Source organism: Haliotis rubra, unplaced genomic scaffold, assembly GCF_003918875.1.
Source record: "Haliotis rubra isolate DU_JTF1 unplaced genomic scaffold, ASM391887v1 Scf506, whole genome shotgun sequence".
NCBI lineage: Eukaryota > Metazoa > Mollusca > Gastropoda > Lepetellida > Haliotidae > Haliotis > Haliotis rubra.
Window position 1 is genome coordinate 559,645 of NW_025767198.1, and position 20,747 is coordinate 580,391.

A 20,747-nucleotide genomic window follows, 5' to 3' on the forward strand; every position below is an offset into this window, starting at 1 on the left:
ACCATAAGTTTAAAAACAATTATTTCCCAAGATATAAAGTAGTTGATTGACAATTTGAGTTCATTAAGTTCGTAAAAGATTCCTGTGATGGATTTACAGTATAGTTACATTTAATATATCTTTTCCGTAAATCAGTAAATGCTGAACATACCAATAAAAGGTGGAATTCATGTTCAATATAATCTAGCTAATCCATAACATTAGTAAAGAATCTACATTCAATATCAATACCAGTTCTACGTCCTACTTCTACCATTAAAATATGATCACCACATCTAAACTCTTCAGCATAATTCTTTCTAAAAGGTAATAGTGATGTGCCATATTACCTACACACAACACCCCGACTATTATTTCATAGTTAAGTCAACAATGATAGGTTAAATGTAATCAGCAGTGCTTTATGTACATGATAGGGGAAAGGAATGTTGGAGGTATGGCTGTATGGTATTTATGAGTTGTTCTGTATATCAATAAAGTATGTGTATGCTGACTGGAGACTATCGGGTTTCATTTCAGTTAACAACCGTTGTTAATTACACATGATCGCAATGTTCATTTGTCACAAGAAATCGATAACATGTCGAGATTGTAAGAATTAATATTTAAAACAAACGGAATAATTAAAAAAAAATTCACAATGCACATTCTGAACTTTAGATAAAGGGCTTGTGATGAGGACAATGGATTCCAATAACGAGATAGCCATTTTTATAGGAAATACAAACGCGCATATGTTATGTACATCTTATTGTACACATTCACCGTTATTAGTCCATTAAGTCCCAACACTGTATTAATGATATGGAAAATAATCGCTCACAAGCAGATAATATCCATTTACTTGAATTCTTCTAACGTTAAATACAGACAATTTTCTGAACCGATAAACGATTCAACTGAATATTCCCAGTGTGTATCACAGATGACTTCAGTGGAAGATCCAACACTTTCACTTGTTGAGACATTGTGCATGAATATTGTATTGGTTCCCTTGTGTCAGTAGCAATATGTCTGCCACAGCATGATGGGTAAACCACTGTGTATCGTTTTAGGGATCATGACATACAAGTTTACCAATTTGAGAATGAGGTCTTCTTGATGACTTGTCTTCTAACACAAATTACGCCTCATTAAACATGGTTATTACATTGGAGAAACAAATTAGTTGTCTTTGTGGCATTTGAAGATGTAACAAAGCAAAACGTGACAAGAAAGTTCGTGTAGAAGTTGATCGTCGATTATATCTTGTCACAAGTAACATGTAGCAACACATATATGGCATGTCAGGCCAGTAGTATACGATAACTCTAGTGAGGTGTAGCTGACACAATCAATATGTGCTATCTTTAAACAAGTGACAGGGCGGTGTCTCGCCGACTCACTGGGGTGAAGCGGTCGGGACCGTCTCTATTGTAGAACTGGCCTCCGTGGCAGGTTCACATCAAGCCATGCACGCAATCAAAGCAGCTCCCTGCACGCGTTGTTCGCTGCTACGAGGAGGGAAGGCGTAAGGCGATATACGTTATATCATTACCTGCTTCTCGAATTAATGACCCAAACAATCTGACCAATTCGGCGTGAAATGTGACAATAGGTCTTGTTTAGAGACATTCAATAAGTTGACAAGCTTACTGTTCGCTTCTTCACACGAATATAACTATTCATTGTCTGAGCACTCGACAGATTCGGGGTGCGTGCGGGATGAGAGATCGTGCGCACCTAGTTTGAGTCTGGTTTCTTGAGGGTTTGAGTTAATGATCGGGAACCTGAGATAGGGTTTACTGTTTGATGTGATCTGCTGATAAATGTGTTGTAAAGAATTCCTTTGTGTGTTGGATACTGTAGTCTATAACTATTGAAACGATTGGGAACTAATGTCTTAGATGTCTTATATACCGTACCGATAGAAGGCGCGCAAGTAATGATTCCATTAGCCCATGACTCTGGTGCTCCAGTGTCGTGTTTTCATCATTTTAACCCTGATGTTTTCTCCCCCAAACATTGCAATATTGACTTCTATTTAACTCCAAACAACTCCTCCCTTTAAATCAGCTGATGTTACTGTCGAAAGTCTGTCACTATTTGACGTTGGCAAGAGCAATGGATTGTACAACGAGTGTAATCGATGCCGTCCCAAGACAGCCGTACAGGAACTACGTGAAATGGGTCATTAGCATTGTGTTGAGCTGACAGATTCTACCCATCGACATATTCTTGACACTTACACTTCATTCTCCATGCATAATTGGTGTCCTACTAATTCAGATTAAAGGTCATGGGAAAATGTCATGTTAATTAAGAAACAATTTATACTATACTGAAGCAATGTATCGTGCTATACATTTCATATTATCACCCAACCATTGTCACTTATGACTTCCAGAGCATAAAATACAATAGGCCACGCATACAGCTAATCTTGTTCTCCTTCCGTAAGCAAATGTCCTCTACACATGACGAGACTTACACAGAGTTTAAATGTCAGTTCAAGTGGTTTGTAATTACGTTATTTTCTTGTTGAAAGAATGTGTATGTAATGGACTAATCACAATAAATATTTATCATGATGGACAAAACCCCACACAGCAAGATACGTGATTGTGTGAAACATTGACACGCCGTGGGGAAAGTGACAAGTCGTGTTGTTAGCGCCCTACACAACCCAGTGTACCAAGTGTGAGCCTCTCGACTGGGGCACCCAGCGGAGTAGCCCCTTGTCTTAATTTCTGGAGATGGGGAGGGGGGCCTTTGTTACCCACGGGTGTCTGATCAGGACTTTTTATCCCCGTAATTCAGGGTCAGGCGGGTCTGGTGGGAATTACAAGGGAAAGGAAAATGTTAGTGGCGGGGGGTGCAGGACAGGCGAGTGACAGCTAGCGACTGTGAATTACACCCTTATTGAAATGTGGGTGACAGCCGGACCTCTCGCTGATGGGTGGTCAGTGTGGAAGTACAAAGTTTTCGCACATTTTTATAAATCATGAGCGCCTTTTATTCTAATTTATTGACAGATTAGGTATACATGGTGCCGTATTTACTCCACAGGAAATTTCTTCGCTTAAAAGGAGACCTTCTCCAAGTCAACAGCCACTTGCCGGTTGGCCTTCACTTGGACGGTGCAGTAATCAGACAGACGCGGTGTTTACCTTTCCCGCTTGCTGTTTTCCTACAAATATTGTGATATCAAACATATCTTGTGCCGGGACTGGCCGAGTCGTTTACTCTCAGTAGCTGGACATAGACGACTACGCTGGTTGTGGCAGGACGCCGGGTTGTATTGCAACCGCCGGACATTTACCCAACTGAAGGCCGCGAACAGTTTGCCCTCCGTCACGGACACTATAGCTCATCAGTAAGTACGACGTTTATTTAAACGTTAGCGAATTGTGTGTAGGAATATCACGCGTGATTTTCATGACACTTTGAAGGATGTGCGTGTCTCATGCAGACACAGTGAAACCACCCATCTGATGATTTGAACAGTTCAATGGTATTTGACAACTAGGCACCAGATAACACATATAGTTATTACTACTCGCACTTTGGTAACTGGCTGTATTAGATGGTTATGTCACCTGTATGTAATGCAGTATCTTTAGAATCCTCTGTGTACAATGTAACAGTAGGACTAGAAAATTGCTGATGTGTATATATCACACTGGGGGATTTGAATGCACTGCTGTGATTAATTACCCTTTCGTCTCAGTCTGCACATATTTCCGTCACTCACAATGCACGATGAAAGTGAATCCCACAATGGATGTCAAATATGGGCGGAAGCCACATACATACTTTTCCAAGTGTACGCATTTATTATTTATACTCGAGTTGGCTGAGGCTCCACAGGGAGGTATGCATTATAATAACATCCGCATAATAATCCTAGATCCAACATAAATGTATTTACTTTGCGGCGATGAAGGAATATTCTTCTCAACGGATGTGTTCATTTCACCTCCACTACAAGGTATGTCCGTGTGTTTTCATTCAGCTTGTCTCAAGTCAGACGGGTTTTATTTAATGTAAGAATATTTCTCCACGACTCAGGTGAAGTTGCACCCTCTGTTCCGGCAGCAACATGCCAACTGTAATATCTCGTGTTTGGAGAAGACATATTACAAAAAGTTTCATCTGTATTCGTTTGTTCAAAGAGTTGCTTTATGTTTTGTTGCTGGAGCTGTCTATTTGAGCTGGTTTTACAACACGGAAGTGTGTCAATCTAAACAGATGGCTCAACTTAATGACATTGTATTTCGAAAACAGAACACGGGCATGGCTTTCCTCTTAATGGTATAATCAGCAATACCTGTGAACTGAAATATTTCCAATAGCTGCTTCCTAGTAGCATGTTCCCATGGTGTAGGAAAGGTGTCATATTTGAGGAATTGATTTAAATAACAGTGCTTAATTCTGAAGTTAAATCCCATGATCCTCGTTGACAATGGAATGACTCTCAGTATTGTCCTCTTGGAAATCTTCTGTCCGAAAATGAATGACCACTCCAGGCCAGGTCCCTGTAGTAAATCATGGCTCGGAGTTATTCATCAGAGGACTTTTGTATCGCATTACCAAGTACTTGGGGATTATGTGGGAGGGTTAGGGATCAACTTCACAGACTACGGAAACCAAATCTGGTGAAATACCTTCCTTTATTATCGTTATGTGTACTTGAGAGATCAACTCTATTGCTTCATTAACGTGAAAAATACTTCGTGGATGTAGAAATTGACATTGGAATTACAACCCTCGGGAATACCGAAGCCTCTTCAGAAGGGTCATACTTAGATTACTGACACAGGTAATAATGTCTCTATCCTCGCGTCTGTCGCTGGGTTACCCAGTCCCTTGTGACTCGTGTTTACCCACTAAGCTGGTTATGTTGGCAATACCCAACATGCTGCATGAACAAAGTCACCGAGAAGTGCGCTATGCGTCATAACCGTTCATCAGAGTAGAAACTAACACAGTCTCTATTTTTCTAGACTGTCTCTTCAACTGTCTTATCCTTGCTATTGCTGACAACACTTCAGTATATTCCACCCACCTATGTACAGTACCGCACTTCGTCCTGGTCGGGGTGATGCGGTGACCCGTACATGGAAAACGTAGCGTGTATTTACCGTGGATTATCCCCATCTTTAATGTGATAGATTGGCTGACAGGTGAGGGATTGGGAGGATGGATCAAAGGGGGAGTTGTCACGTGTCCACATGGAGAACGTACAACAAGCATCTAGGTGTAGCTGGGTATAGCTATGACGTACAGCAGAAGGGAAAGTAAACCTTCAACTAAGAAGTCTGTATACTTCCTATACATTCCTCAGTAAATGACACACTGCTAACTTAACTTGGTCTTTAATGCGTGTATGTATCTATCAGTTAGATATTAAGCGTGGCGGAGAAATGACACCTGCATGTCACACGGGAGCGACAATAGGAGGGACAAGGCTTGACCAATGATTAGTGTAGGGATGCTTTGACTAGTGATTAGTATGTGCAAGGTTTGACCAGTGTGGTCCTGATTAGTCTGACCGACATCAAAGAGTTACCGTGGAAGACGGAGATTACAGCAGCCTAGCTGATTGATATGGGAATACATTTCAGTGCGGTTATTGACAGCTGTGATTGTGCCCTGGTGACAACTAGTAATGACTGCAGTCCGTCCCCGCTGCATGATAACGACAGGTATTCAAGATGAACATATCACATGATAATTTTAAATAATGTGACAATGAGAAGTTTCACGTGGAAGGTCATTCGTTTTAAAGATTCAATCATCAGGTTTTATTTACAGAATACCGACTCAGTTTTATTCAATTTCACAATGCGTCCGTGGATCAAAGATGCTTTCTAAATTATACTAGGGTTGATTTCTAGTTCTTGTCTCCGACATGCGTCCTTTTCGAACTATATCCAAGAGTTAATTTCCAGAAGACAAACTGTTTATCACCCGATCGTGAAATAGAATACGATCACTTATAGATTTCAAGTCACACTTCTCCTGGCGTTGTTTGCAAACTAGCAAGATCAGTATTTGAGTGATAGCAATACAGCACACCTGGCGTCAACCAGTGACCAATGATATCCCTTTAATGTGAGAAACATTTACCCAGTAGTTGGACGCAGTGAAAGACAAAGATAAGCAACCATTGAGGCAGGCACGTAGAAGGGGCTCGTGCCTTATCTAAAGGAGAGGCTCTTGAGATATCGGCCAGACACGACCAGAGTCCTGTCCTTGTGGCAGGGCATCCTGTGGCCACGTATGGTGCACTTTGTATTCAATACAGCCATTTCTCTCAGCCAGAACGTCCTGAGAACATATAGTATACTAAGGTCTTAATATTATGATCGTAAGTGATTTGAAGTGTCAAGTATGCTAAGATTCAGCTACCAAACCTTGCTGTCAGGGAAATATTTGTGGATAGAAATGGTGTTGTATAATATCCCAAAGCACAGGTAACATGAATATCTTTTACAGAAAATGAGATGTTATGTACCTAAATTGAATCAGACAATGTGACTGTAGCAGAGTGCCTTAACGCTGGTCTTGCACAAACAGCAAATTCTAAGCCCTGTAATTTCATTGTTGGTTTCCCATTGGCACTTCATCGACAAAAGTCCACACTGCCATGAGATAAATCATTGACACAATGGACTATATCGGTTACAGTTATGAATATCATATGATAAGAGGTTCTTTCAGCAACGATGTTTCATAGTAACTTTCCACGTAGGTGTTAAACAAAGCCTGTATCAAATAACCATTTACAGTGTGGGAAAGTTCCTCATTGTCAGCCATGTTTCCTTGCAATACTTACACGGCATGTAGACCTCGACCTTCTTGTTGAATAGTAGTTTATGTCACATACAATATCAAACTGAACACAGCAGTGTTACGACGTCCACTAACACATATACTGAGAGAAACAAATAAGAGAACAAGGGGAAATTCAAGCGGTCCTTTATTATTTTCCAGTTATCATCACCAGCTTTGAATAGCACTGTGGGATGACATCTGAGAATAAATAAAGGAACACTGCTATGAAGTGGTGTTCCCTTATTTGTTTCCCTCAGTATATCTTTCCCGTGTCAGACATCATCACTAACACATATATAATTCGGATCAGTGGTGAGTTCATTACAGTGCGTGCAGTCCAGCAGTTTTGTCCATCTACGGTATATGAGTGTGTCTGTCTGTACCACTGTTTATGTACTGGCCTGACAGATGTCTGTTGTGCAATGACTGTTTAGAATGGTGGTTTGAGAGTGCACTGCCACCGCTCCAGGGAGCCGGTAAACAATTTGGCATGTGCTACGTGTAGACCTCACTCAGCATTTGGAGAAACTGTACGGAGAAAAATAAGCTCACACATTGACTTAACCAGTGACTATTTCAGTAGATATATTTTTATTTTGAATACCACTGTTTTATAAACCTTGAGACACTCTGAATAACATATTTCGAAGTGCATGCATTTCACAGAATAAAGTGTGTTTTCAAGTAGGTCTAATCAATATCACTTCAACTGTGAAGTAGGGGGTCGTGCATTGAGTAGGTGTCTCACTGTGATTGTGATATGACAGCCCCAGTGTCACCAGGCTGATGGACGGCTGTCTCACACATATCTAACATTTGTTAATACACGCGTCAGTTCTTGTTCCACATTTGTCCATGCAGCAGTTCACTTATAAGGAACTCGAACTTGTGAATAATAGGTCCATTTAGTTGATACAAATGCTGCCCTGAGACATCCGGGAAATAGCGTCCATTGCAGTAGTGGTAATGGTTATATACACACGTGCCCTGCCGACAGTTTTACATATACATTGGTCCTAAATGAGGGTGTTACAGTGATAACATGGTGTGTATGTGAATGGGTTTGGTAGCAAGCTATATTAAATGTGAGATACAGATATTTTTTTGCAATTCGAAAAGCTCCCTTATAACAATACCAGTTGACACAAATCATTGATGCTGGGCTGATTTGTGGACTCAACAATGATATCCAGAACATGGTATCAAACGTGGACTTTACAAGAGAGTTTGACCAGTTCTTTTCTATTATAGGGCAGAAGAATTAAAGCAGTTGCATTGCTTTTAAAACATTGCTTTTAACGCCTTTTAAAAGTTGTAGTTTTATCATCAGAAAAGTCTTATTTCCGATTATGTAGTTTATGTTATTTCATTGGCGGTCTTTTCTGCGCTAAGCATAAGTCTTCTCCGTGGTCACATGGTCAACAAACGTATTGGCCTAAGAAAACAACCTGCTTTGAACAAAGGGATTAGGGACGCCGACCAAAATGGGGCGTGACCAAGGGAGCCGCGTGGTCAAGAGTCACTGAGTGGTCAGATATGGTTGTCTAAGCCGTTGTTTGTCTCTGCTTGATCTCAAGTGACCATGTGGTAATTAGAGCATACAAACAGTTTGTACGATAATTTGAAGGTTGTGAGTGCAACCATTACGTGGCCGGGGTACACACAGGTCCCTATCGGCCTGGTTCTCACTTCACACCTGTAGGATCTTGACTGTACTAGTCACATCGGATATATACATCCAGCCAAGGTGAGTAACTATAGTTCAGCTCTTTGTGTATGGACATTTGTCTGAATGATGACACGTAACAAATGCCAATACGAAACACACACAGTGTCTGACGTAGAACTAAACATACGAAGGGAGTGTTACAACATCAGCGTTGCTGGTCGTCCGGGACCATGTGTGATTCTTTATGTCGTATAGTCATTCGCCATATGTTGGACATGAGACAAACCACATGTCCTACTACCCATAATAAACGTCAGGGAGAAACCTCGCGATTCTGTTGCCGTATGTAATAGTACTTTACCTCATACTTGACATACACGTGGTGATTATTTGTGTAGTCAAAACATAGTAGTCGTGCATTGGCATTTTATAGGTGTTGTAAAATGTTGGAACTGTAAGACTCTTACTAAATGATGTCCAGTTTATTTTTTTGAGTTTTTAGCAACAGTAAGTGAATATACAGCCGTGCTCATTTGAGACAGACATGTCTAGATATGACCATGCATTTATCACACCTGACCACTGGCGTAAAACTGATCGCCATGATTGTCAGTACCGATACTCTTATATTGACCGTGAACAGCCCATCATTGCATTCACAGATCTAATCATGTCAAAATTGCGTTAATTGAAAGACTACTATTATTCCAATAGTTTGGTTTGATTAACGTACTGTGAAGATGCAAAAACACAGGACAAATTAATGTATAATGATTCACCTCATACGGACATACTCTAGAACTGACTTCAAAGTGTTGCTGCATGTCAGTTTCAATAGCTGACTTATGTAATGATGAAGAGACAGACTTACTGTATGATACTGCACTGGTGTTATGATAATGTTTCAATAGCTAACTTATGTAATGATGAAGAGACAGACTTATGATACTCCACTGTATGATACTAACTTATGCACTGGTGTTATGATAATGTTTCAATAGCTAACTTATGTAATGATGAAGAGACAGACTTGCTGTATGATACTGCACTGGTGTTATGATAATGTTTCAATAGCTAACTTATGTAATGATGAAGAGACAGACTTGCTGTATGATACTGCACTGGTGTTATGATAATGTTTCAATAGCTAACTTATGTAATGATGAAGAGACAGACTTGCTGTATGATACTGCACCGGTGTTATGATAATGTTTCAATAGCTAACTTATGTAATGATGAAGAGACAGACTTGCTGTATGATACTGCACTGGTGTTATGATAATGTTTCAATAGCTAACTTATGTAATGATGAAGAGACAGACTTGCTGTATGATACTGCACCGGTGTTATGATAATGTTTCAATAGCTAACTTATGTAATGATGAAGAGACAGACTTGCTGTATGATACTGCACTGGTGTTATGATAATGTTTCAATAGCTAACTTATGTAATGATGAAGAGACAGACTTGCTGTATGATACTGCACTGTATGATACTGTGTGTTATGATAATGTTTCAATAGCTAACTTATGTAATGATGAAGAGACAGACTTGCTGTATGATACTGCACCGGTGTTATGATAATGTTTCAATAGCTAACTTATGTAATGATGAAGAGACAGACTTGCTGTATGATACTGCACTGTGTTATGATAATGTTTCAATAACGGTTAAATTTCGATGAGACGTAAAGTTCTTTAGACATACACGGTGTACGACGAGATGATCAATCAACTCACCCCTCGTGGCAGCGGCGGACCCCACCCGTAGATAATGAGGACTTTGATATAGATATTGAGGACAATTGGTTCTGTTAGGTCATTGAAAACAGCAGTATGTCGATATGTTAATCCCTCAGCCAGCTATTGGTTTTATTGGGCTATTACACGTAATATATTTGAACAATGCTTTGTTGGACGCGTAAAGAAACATTCAGAGGACTCTGTATTTTATTGTTGGGAAGAGATGCACAATCAGTGAAACATAAGTTGCTGTGACATTTTTATATTGGATTTATGTAGGATTAACATGTCAGTTGCCGTCACACATTGTAAACTTCACCAAAATATTTTTATGTTCTCATAATCAGACACATTTTTGTTATTTGTAATTAATTGATAAACAAAATAATGAATTATATAATTTTAATTTATGTAAAGGTGTGACGATAAGCTTATTGTAGCTGTGATGACGTCACACGGTTCCCCGACGCCCCATGTCAGTGTACCGCGGTGACGCGTTGACTGACGGCTGTCAGATGTTACTCCAGCTATAAATCTTGTAGATGGCTGGTAGGCGATGTTGATGACTGAATCACACATGTCACGTGGACAGTGTATTGTGAATCAGTCTGCATCACACATGGCAATTAATGTTCACTGATATAACCAAAATACAGCCAAATAAAAAACAAAACAAAACATGCGTGTGGTGAACAGCCGTGATTCTGAGACTTTCTTGAAGTAGGATTTGGCAAGTACACCGTCTTTAAAAGCTTGACTTTGTCGGTTCCTGCGTGTATGTGTGTCGTTTGGTATTGAACTTGTCTTACTGCGGCGTGTTTTCCAGAACCAAGGACAACAGCACGTTGGTAGCTACAAGTCCGGATTAATGCCTGTTTTATAATGCTTATATATTATTAAGTATGATTCGGATGGTACACACTATAACTTGAGCAGATCATCGTTTCACCCATTCATGCATCTCCTTATTGTCGAGTACCAAGGAAGGTGACAAGAAGTAGCACTTCTTTGAGTGATATGTTTAGAAGTTGGTGAATCAGACAAGGACAAACTTGATGGATGAACAACTTCTATACTCGGGTGATGCGACGTGTCGATACAGGTTCTTGTATCGTTGTTCATCCATAAAATTTGTCCTTATATAAAGAAGTAGCACATCATCTTTTGATTTGACCTGGTCTAACATTGTACCACCGACCTCCTGATCAACCCATTATATCACAGTGACGATCAACATGATAGCAACCAAGAAATTCTACTAATCCTTGGTTTGAGAGAACAGTGCCTTTACTGTTGGCTGTATCTATTGTTAAAACTGGTGTATGTCCCCTGGCTAGAGAACACTCACCCACAAATCCCGATTACTCATTCTCTATACGGCTGATGACTACCCATCGTTCCATTTTTCCTGAAGCTATTATTTTTCCGTGAAACAATATGACATTTATATTGATGTATGTAGGGCTTGTTCTCCTAGAGTGACATATCCTCCCTGGTCCCAGGCCATCAGGACAGTGACGTACTCCGTGTCATCTGGAGTGGTCGTGTATTTATTATCTCCCCTGTCTCAGTGTACATGACAAGTGGCTAGCTGGGGAAGCCGGGATACAGGTTCATTGTCACACTACATCCCCGTCTGTCAGAACATCAGTGGATATACCTTGTGCCTTGGTCAGTCGATGTGAGTAGTCAACGCCGTATTTTAAACACGTTATTTCATAGGATGTGTTATTGTTGGCAGTTGCAGAAGTTATGTTTTTACGTGATTTGTTTTTCCCGATTTTCGTTTCTACATTCTAGTAACATATTACTGTGATTATTCCCTGCTGGTGATTATAATTAAAAGAAAGTGGACCTGCTTCTTGCGACATTCGTATAATTTCTCTCTTAATGAAGGGTTTTATCGGCTTAGTCAACTTAATTAATTAGTATTTGTTTTCGTGCCAATGTGCCACACTAGTTCTAATGAATAATCTTTACGTTGAATGTTACAGTAACCGAAGTATACCGTCTCTAGTAATACAAATACTCATGTGCAGAAGTTTCTAGACTTGCACAAATCTCTAAGGTATAAAATAATAGCTTAAATGATACTTTCTAAAAAATAATAAGTAGCACACTGGAGTTCTTAGACCGCTTTTCTAGACATGTTTCTTCGAAGGATAGAATTACATGTAAAATACATCCATGGCCTCAGCATTCAGTACAGCCTTGGAGCAAGGCTAAGAAGTTTCCTTCTCTCATCTCACTTATGGGTGTATTGGAAACCAAACATCTGGTCACGAAAGTTTCTTTGCTCACATCTGTTCCTCTGCCACAGAATTTGTATACAATGTCTAAAAAGTAACCTCACATTTTCCTCCTATATCTGCTGATCGGCGATGGAGCGTTCATTGTTTGATGTGTCGGAAGGATGCCGCTTGAGCTGACGCACACGTAAACCGTTTTCACAGTCCACACATTTCACGTGCATTAATATGCTTCTTTTCATGCTTATATATGGGAGTATTTTAATATCACCACAATGCCATATGAACAACCAAGTTTCATTGTCAACAATTTTCATAACGCTGATCTCTTTTTCTGTCTGATTTCTCCTATGGATCCTTACTGTTGGTCGTTACTATTTATTAGCTGCTTTAGTAGCTCTCACCTACATGGTCCATTTAGTTCTACATCACTTGACTGAGGTGCTCTCAATAGCACATTCTCTCTCTATCGCACTGTGCAAGTCGTTAATGTTTCCACCAACTTTTACGGCCAAGATCACGACCCGAATGTCGCCAAATAACGAGGCAGTGTATCCCTCTGACATCGCTCCGCTCGCCCCTACTGTGCAGCTAAACACGACATTCGTTATACGAATGCCATTTTTACGTTTGATTATCCCCATTGTGGTTGCCTGTCTCTGATCAGAAATCTGTCTTTGATGACCGAGGCTGGTCGTTAGGTTAGTCTTTTATGTTGTTTAATTCATGTTGGACATTGGTATAGGTTGTATCGTTCATGCAGATCTTCACTCTGTGTATAGGCTGATAATGGACACGAATGTTATGTGGAGATCGGGAGCCAAGCATGAAGTGTCGATGTGATCTCTGATTATCCGCGGTAGACTCGTTCGTGGCACAGTGTCTTTTTGGAAACGCGCTACTCCTTATCTCGAGCAATCGATACACCCACAGTAAGGTTATATATTCTTGCCAGTAGATACAATCGTATGTATACTTTATAACAATATCTTACCCACTAACAGTGTCCACGCCGGCTTAACGTACAGAACAGATAGCCCAGCACGCTGATAGCCAGTAAATTACTGTACATGGTTACAAGCTTCCCCGCGGCTTGTTGATCAAGCAATCAAACCACTGACTGATCAACAAAGTTTCGTTTTTCTATTTTGGAATGGTGTGTGTGTGTGTGCGTGCGCATTTTATGATATTATGTCATGTATGAGTTACTGTGATATAATTATGTCAAAAATATTATACACACAGTGCGTAACTGCCTACATTATTAGAGGGCATAAAGATGATTTCGTTGTATTTCTTTTACAATTATGCGTATACTCAATAAAACGTGATACGAACGTGATTGCTAGATGCTTTAAAATACATTTTTATTTCTAGCGGAATGAAAAACACCGGGTAAAGTTCTATTTAAACAGATAGTTTCTTTGCATTAACATTCTGTATGAACATAAACTTAATCTTTCATTACATTTTCAGAAGCAACTTTGTTTTGGGACGCCGTGCTGTGATGGATGCTTGACGTGAAGGAGACGATCCCTGTGTCATCACAGACCGCCATCATGCAGAGGGTCGGTGTCATCACCTTGCTGACATTCCTGTGTGGACACTGTCTTGGACAAACACCAGACCTGAGCTTAAGAATACCGGAAGAAATCAACCTTGATACTTACGTAGGGAACGTGTCAGATAGTAGTGCTATGTTCAAGAACCTTTCACAGGCGGAGAAAGAAACTTTAAAGTTTGGGATTTTAAACAAAGACAGTCATCCCAGTAAACTGTTTCGCATCGACCCTGATTCTGGAAAAATATACAGTCAAGGTCGTATCGACCGTGAAACTCTATGCGACTTCACCGACGCTTGTCGCGTTGAGTTTGATGTCGCTGTTCACTCTCCCGTTTTCTCCAATATCGCCACCGTCTTCGTCTACGTGGAGGACATCAACGACAACGCTCCAACGTTCCCCGCAACAGAGGTGACACTAGACGTTTCAGAATTAGCTAGCGTCGGTACAGTGTTAAAAATAAGCGGTGCCGTAGACAGAGACTCGCAATTTAATAACACCATTCAGAGATATGAGTTGTCGCAACAAGAAAACATGTTTTCACTGACCACGACAAAGAACCTCGATGGGAGCTCGGTGATAAATCTTCTCCTGGGAAAGTCGCTTGACCGCGAGCTTAAAGATCAGTACTTTTTCAACATCGTTGCATCTGACGGTGGTTCGCCCCCGAAAACAGGGACTCTCGCGGTAAGAATCAACGTTATCGACGAAAACGACAACCCTCCACGATTTCAAAACTCGTCTTACGACGTCATGGTGAAGGAAGACGTCGCCATCAACGCAACGGTCATGGTAGTGTCAGCGACTGATCCGGATTTGGGTACCAATAGCGAAGTGAGATACCAGTTCAGCAATCTGCAGTCAGCCAAGTTGCAGTCTCTGTTCTCTATAGACTCAACGACGGGAGTAATTAGAGTTGCCGGTAAACTTGAGTATGAACCAGACACACCGTATCACTTGATCGTGGAGGCTCTGGACAGAGGAGACCGTTCCTTGATGACACAGACTGTTGTCACTGTGACAGTGCTGGACTCGGGGAACAACCCTCCCTATGTGAGGATCAACACCCTAACGACGGGAAACACTGTTTCGGAGGCTGCAGGGGTGGGTTTCTTTGTGGCATATGTAGAGGTAGAGGACTCAGACACTGGTGAGAACGGGGACGTCGTTTGTAACATTTCCAGCGCTGCATTTTCTCTTGAGCCTCTGTCTGGCAGGAAGGGATACAAAGTACTAGTCAACACTATTCTAGATCGTGAATCCAGGTATTCGTACAACATGAGTGTCATGTGCCAGGATAGAGGGAACCCTCCACTGTTCGGGTCTGCCGTGTTCCAGATGTATGTTACAGACGTCAATGACAACACTCCACAGTTCCAGCGAAGACAGTACAACGTGTCTATCCCGGAAAACAGTCCGATTGGATATTCCGTATTGACTGTGTCGGCCTATGACGCTGACCGTGGGGACAATTCCCGTCTGAGATATTTCGTCGTAGAAGATACACAAAAACCATCATTCAGAATCCAATATGATTCCGGCATCATTACAACTAACAGGAGATTTGACAGAGAGGTGACACCTGTGATAAAGTTCCATGTCCTCGCCATTGATCAGGGTATGGTAGCCAGGACAGGCACGACCGAAGTGACGCTGCACATCAGCGACATCAACGACGAATTCCCCGCCTTTACTCACCAGTTGTTTCAGTTCCGCGTGGTAGAGAACATGGACGCTAACGTTATCGTAGGAAATATCACCGCTACTGACCTCGATGCCGGCCTTAATGGTGAAATTGAGTACTTCATAGCAGAGTCTCCAGATGGTATGATACCTTTTAAAGTATTTTCTAATGGAACTGTGATTGCTGAAGAGTCCTTGGATAGAGAATTAAAGAGCAGATACATCTTCACAGTGTTAGCACGAGACAAAGGCTCTCCCCCAAGACGAACTCTTCAGAAGTGTCCATTACAGTGCTTGATGTGAATGACAACGTCCCAACAATTCTTTTCCCTACGACTGTCAATCACACGGTCTTCATTTCAAGGCCCCCAGAAAGAGACTCCGTAATTGGCAAGATTGTTGCATACGACTCCGACTTTGGCGAAAACTCCACTCTACATTTTGTGATATCAAACGGCAACGACGATGGTGCTTTCTCCATAGACAGGGACACTGGTGAGACTAAGGTTGCAAACATTTGGAAGCTGCAGAACGACATGGTATACGATCTGACAATAACTGTGCACGATTCAGGAACTCCTCAACTGAAGGCTGAAACTCACCTGATTATTGACGTGCAGTTTGACAACGACACCAATACACTCACACCAGTGCACACTAAAAGTGACAAGTATGTCATCATCGCTGCTGTTGTTGCCGCGGCAACAATTATCCTGTCTATCATCATCATTGCTGCCATCTGCTTTGTGCTCAGGACTGACAGACGGAAATCACCATCATTATCAACGAACGCTTCCAAATTCAACGGCCATGTTGCGTCTGTAAAAATCCCCGCGACAGATCAAACTGAGGTTGCGCAGCTATCGACAGGGGACACGGTCGACAGTGGGCAGATACCCCCGTTCGGTGGAGTCCATAACGTTCAACAGAAACAAGTCAAGCATGCAGACCAGTCCTTCAAGAAGAAGGAAGTTAGCTTCAGCATTGATGACAGCCTTGTCTCCAAACCCAGAGACATCATCTTCAACAACGCCAGATTGACATTCATGGACGAAGCGGAAAAAATACTCCCAGTAAGTAGCATCGACACTGTACAATAGTTCTATACAGGTAGAGAGGCCGACGGTACAAAGCTTATACGGTATAAATATCAGATACCATACATCAACTCTGCAAAGGGCTGTGCAACGAGTAACAAACACAATAATTGACAATGAATCTTTTTGCAAAGGTTTACTGTTCGTCTTTGTTTCCTATTGTGATAGTTTGTTGTTTACCCTCTCATCACATAGCAATCATTAATCTCACTGGCCCCTGATATAATGTCTCCTGTGCTATTAATGTACATCATGGTTCTTTCTCCTTTGTTCGTTCACATCCACAATACCATGGAGTTCTTGCATGTTTATCCATGTCATTACTCAACTGTGGTGCTTGGTTAGCTTGGAATTTGAATCGTTATACTCTATTTCCTTGACTTATTGACATTTAGAACAAGAGTTACTAATGAAGAATTCATGAATTTCAGCTGGATGACGTTCACAGCGACACCTCCGGCGAAACAATTCCCAGCGACAGCGGCAGAGGCGGCAGCGAGGAGGAAGTGAACATCCAGCCAGATAAGAGTAAGCTCCTTGAATACATGCAGTCTGAAATAAGAACGGGTGTCTCTTTATGTTGGTGATGATCTTGAGACATTTTCAGGATTAGAAAATCATTTTTCCAGGTGTCAGTTTCATTGCTGACCATCAACACTGTGTTAGCAACGGAATACTGGCTCAGTCTTTCAGAGCTTTAATCCTCAACTGATCTACAATAACAGGAACACTGCGTTTGTGTATCATCTCTGTGACACACGTGCTGATAGGATCAACTGCTGAGCTTTCCTTTTGTATTTGAAATAAATGATTGGAACGCGGCATATGCTTAATGTGCTATATCGTTATAGTAATTACAGACCATAAACTGAAATGTTTCTGCTTTTCTTCACTTTTGGCCTGTTTATTGAAAAGCTGGACCAGACAACACATGTTGGTATATCCAACAATAGAGGGCTTTAGGCTTAGGGAAAGGCTCAGCCGCAGCTGATGTTATCCCACTCTTCTCGGTGACTCCTATTTATGGGAGTAGCATTTCTTTGGTGATACTGTCATCTAACCCAGTAATTAGAGCTGATTTGTGTGGTGTGTGGTGGATTAAATGTCCCTGTGCACGAATGATAGGGGTGGTTATTTGGAATAAGTTCGGACCTTCTTGCAGTTCAGTACTAAAATGGGTACATAGTAAACAGAAATGAAGCGATTTAGTATTTGCTGTGCTTAATATATAATATTTTCTCTTCAAATTTATAAAGTGTGGAAACATGACTGGTGTGTTTGATAAAATATTATAAAGCATTCCTGTCGGCATCAGTCTCAGCAGATTTAGTCTCGTTGCATATGCTATTAAATCATGTCCACAGTTAAAACAAGCGTAAGTAACTACTTAGCCTCTCATACAGACCCCGAAGCAAACATATCAAGTAAGCCATCGCAAGTCTAGAAAATGTGGCAAGTCTAGATTTCCTCAGCTCTGAAAATGAAGAAAGTCTCACGGCTCCTTTTCGTTATATAATTTTTTTACTATGAACTTTTTCAGTAAAATATGTTCATTTCAGAGACTAGTTGTTAGTCTAGTAACTGCTAGACCACCCTCGCGAAGGTGAGGATATTCTGGGCTGAAGCCGCCGACCTTGTGATCATTGAAGACTTAATGAGATGACCTTGACAGCCTTTTGTTGTGCCCAGGGTCGTTTGGCCAGAGATATGATGCATTCTGGCTAAACGCTGGACAGCCTTTTGTAAAGTCCAGCGTGGCTTGGCCAGTGATATAATGTGTCCTGGCAAAACGCAGGTCAAGCAGAAACAGCTTCAGGAAGTGCACATCCCTTTTGTTTCCTGTCATGGGAAACTATACGGAAACTTAAAACTGCATTTAGTACGAAATAGGTTGCTCCAAATAGACTGACATAAATGCTGCTCCGTTACATTCATCAAGTTGATGCCTTTTGGTTCGGTGTGTGAGACTGAATAGTTTATGTTTAAGGTGAAGATAATACTAACATATGTCTTTGTAATTTTAGAAATGAATCTCCGACGGTGGGGCGCACCTCATCAGGAAAGTCATTCGTTCGACCAGTACTGCCCCTTGGCGACGAAACAGGGCCCCGACTTCCAGAATCCCAGACACAATCAAGTCAGGTTTTTACACACGAACAGTTTTCAGGAAGGACGTGATTTCTCCCGAAACCAGGGTCCCAGAGACACGTCACGTGACTATTCATTGCGTCAAGGCCACAATACTTTCCAGGACAGACCCAACAACTATTCAAGGCCATTATCATACCACAGACAGTCTTCCAATGTGTCTCATGATGACGACGGCAGTACCACTACGTCCGGAAGTTACACACTAAACCAGGACGATTCACTCGAGGAGAGAATTCTCGGGAAGGATATAATAGTGTAATATATTAAGATAGTATTCCCACACTGCCAAATATTGCCATAATGTCATCTTGTATTTGTGAAAGCACGTATGTGTGCTGATGTTGTGAGCTGAAACATCACACATGCATGCATGCCAAATAAATGATAAATGTGAACAAAGTGTCCTACATGTGAATCAAACAATTTCAAATGGTGCCAATTAATGTATTGATTATTTCCCCTTGACAATGAAAGGTGCTCAGAAACGACAAACCAACGACAGATCTGTATACATGTGTAGTGTATTAATATACTATGGACCTGAGTACTGTGTTATAAAGATATGTGGACGTGTGACTTCTGTGGGTGTGGGATGTTTCAGTAACTGCTACAGACCTACACGGTTACATCAACTGTCTCGTTTAACCCATATCCAGTACAAGAGTCCGTATGACCCGCATGTTTAATCCAGCCGAGAGTGGACTTATTGACTATAAATGTATGTTGTTGATGAATTTTGTTTATATTTGTGTAACGCCAGTTCTTTGAGGAGATTGTTGAGAATATAACTTCAGTGGCGTTAATTATTTTCTGGTATATGAACCAAACCCGAAAGATTATGCTGTCGTCGCGCTACCTTATATTCTCACCAGTATCACTAGCGACTGGATTCTGGAGAGAGCAACACACTACTTACTGGCCACGTGCCCTATGTGCATGTCATGTGTTTGTATACAATGTATATAATATTAAAGACTCAAAGAAATAAAGTCTTTATGAGGAATGTTTTGTCTGTGTTATGAATGAAAATGGGACATGAAAATGATACAAGTATGTTCCATTAAGCAAGGAAGATAAAACACCCGGGAAGTGGAGGAAGACACACCACCCCTCGGGATGGAACCATACATACACCTAACACTTGCTCATACCTGGACATGATACATTCATATCAGTTCCGTCCAAACTACCGGCTACCTGAATTACGGATACACCTATCACTTATCCTTGTAGATGCTTTGAGCCATAGATCTTTATCATCAGTATGTCTTTACAGCATTTGCTGTCTGTATGTGGTATGTCTTCATCAAATTACAACTATCCTCCAGTGAAACATGTTATAAAAGACCCACACAACTTACGTAAGACTGGGATGCAGGTCAGCTTTCTTGAACATAGTTTTGCATAGGGACACACACAGACGACTTATTGGTAATAACAGGACTGGATTAAGGCCAAAAGAAGAATGCACATTTACGCCATGCGATTATACACAGATTTCTGCTGAAAGCATGGGAGCATGGATTGGGAGGAATGTGCTGTATATGATACCCTTTTTTCAATTTACCAGGAAGTATCCACGCCGATATCGATCCAGGGATATATTTTCTTAGTTTAATGCACTGTGGAGAAATAAACAGATCAGCGACTTAGGGTCTATGAAAAGTGACACTCCAAAATAACCACTGTCGATTAAGCTGTCCATGTAATTTGCCTTACGTCATGCCACGAGCACCGCACAGCTCCAGACTGAGGTCTTTTGTAGAGGTCATCT

The 20,747-nt window shown here is 41.1% G+C and overlaps 1 protein-coding gene across 1 annotated transcript; it reads left to right on the forward strand.

The window, feature by feature from the left end:
• Positions 1-3,128: 3,128 nt before the first annotated feature.
• Positions 3,129-19,973, forward strand: LOC124292055 (protocadherin gamma-A4-like). Its single transcript, XM_046729128.1, is given in 5 exon segments — positions 3,129-3,355; positions 13,957-15,975; positions 15,978-16,798; positions 17,254-17,350; positions 18,847-19,973. Coding segments are annotated over 4 exon segments (3,288 nt in total). The 5' UTR covers positions 3,129-3,355; positions 13,957-13,991; the 3' UTR covers positions 19,233-19,973.
• The last annotated feature ends 774 nt before the right edge of the window (positions 19,974-20,747 follow it).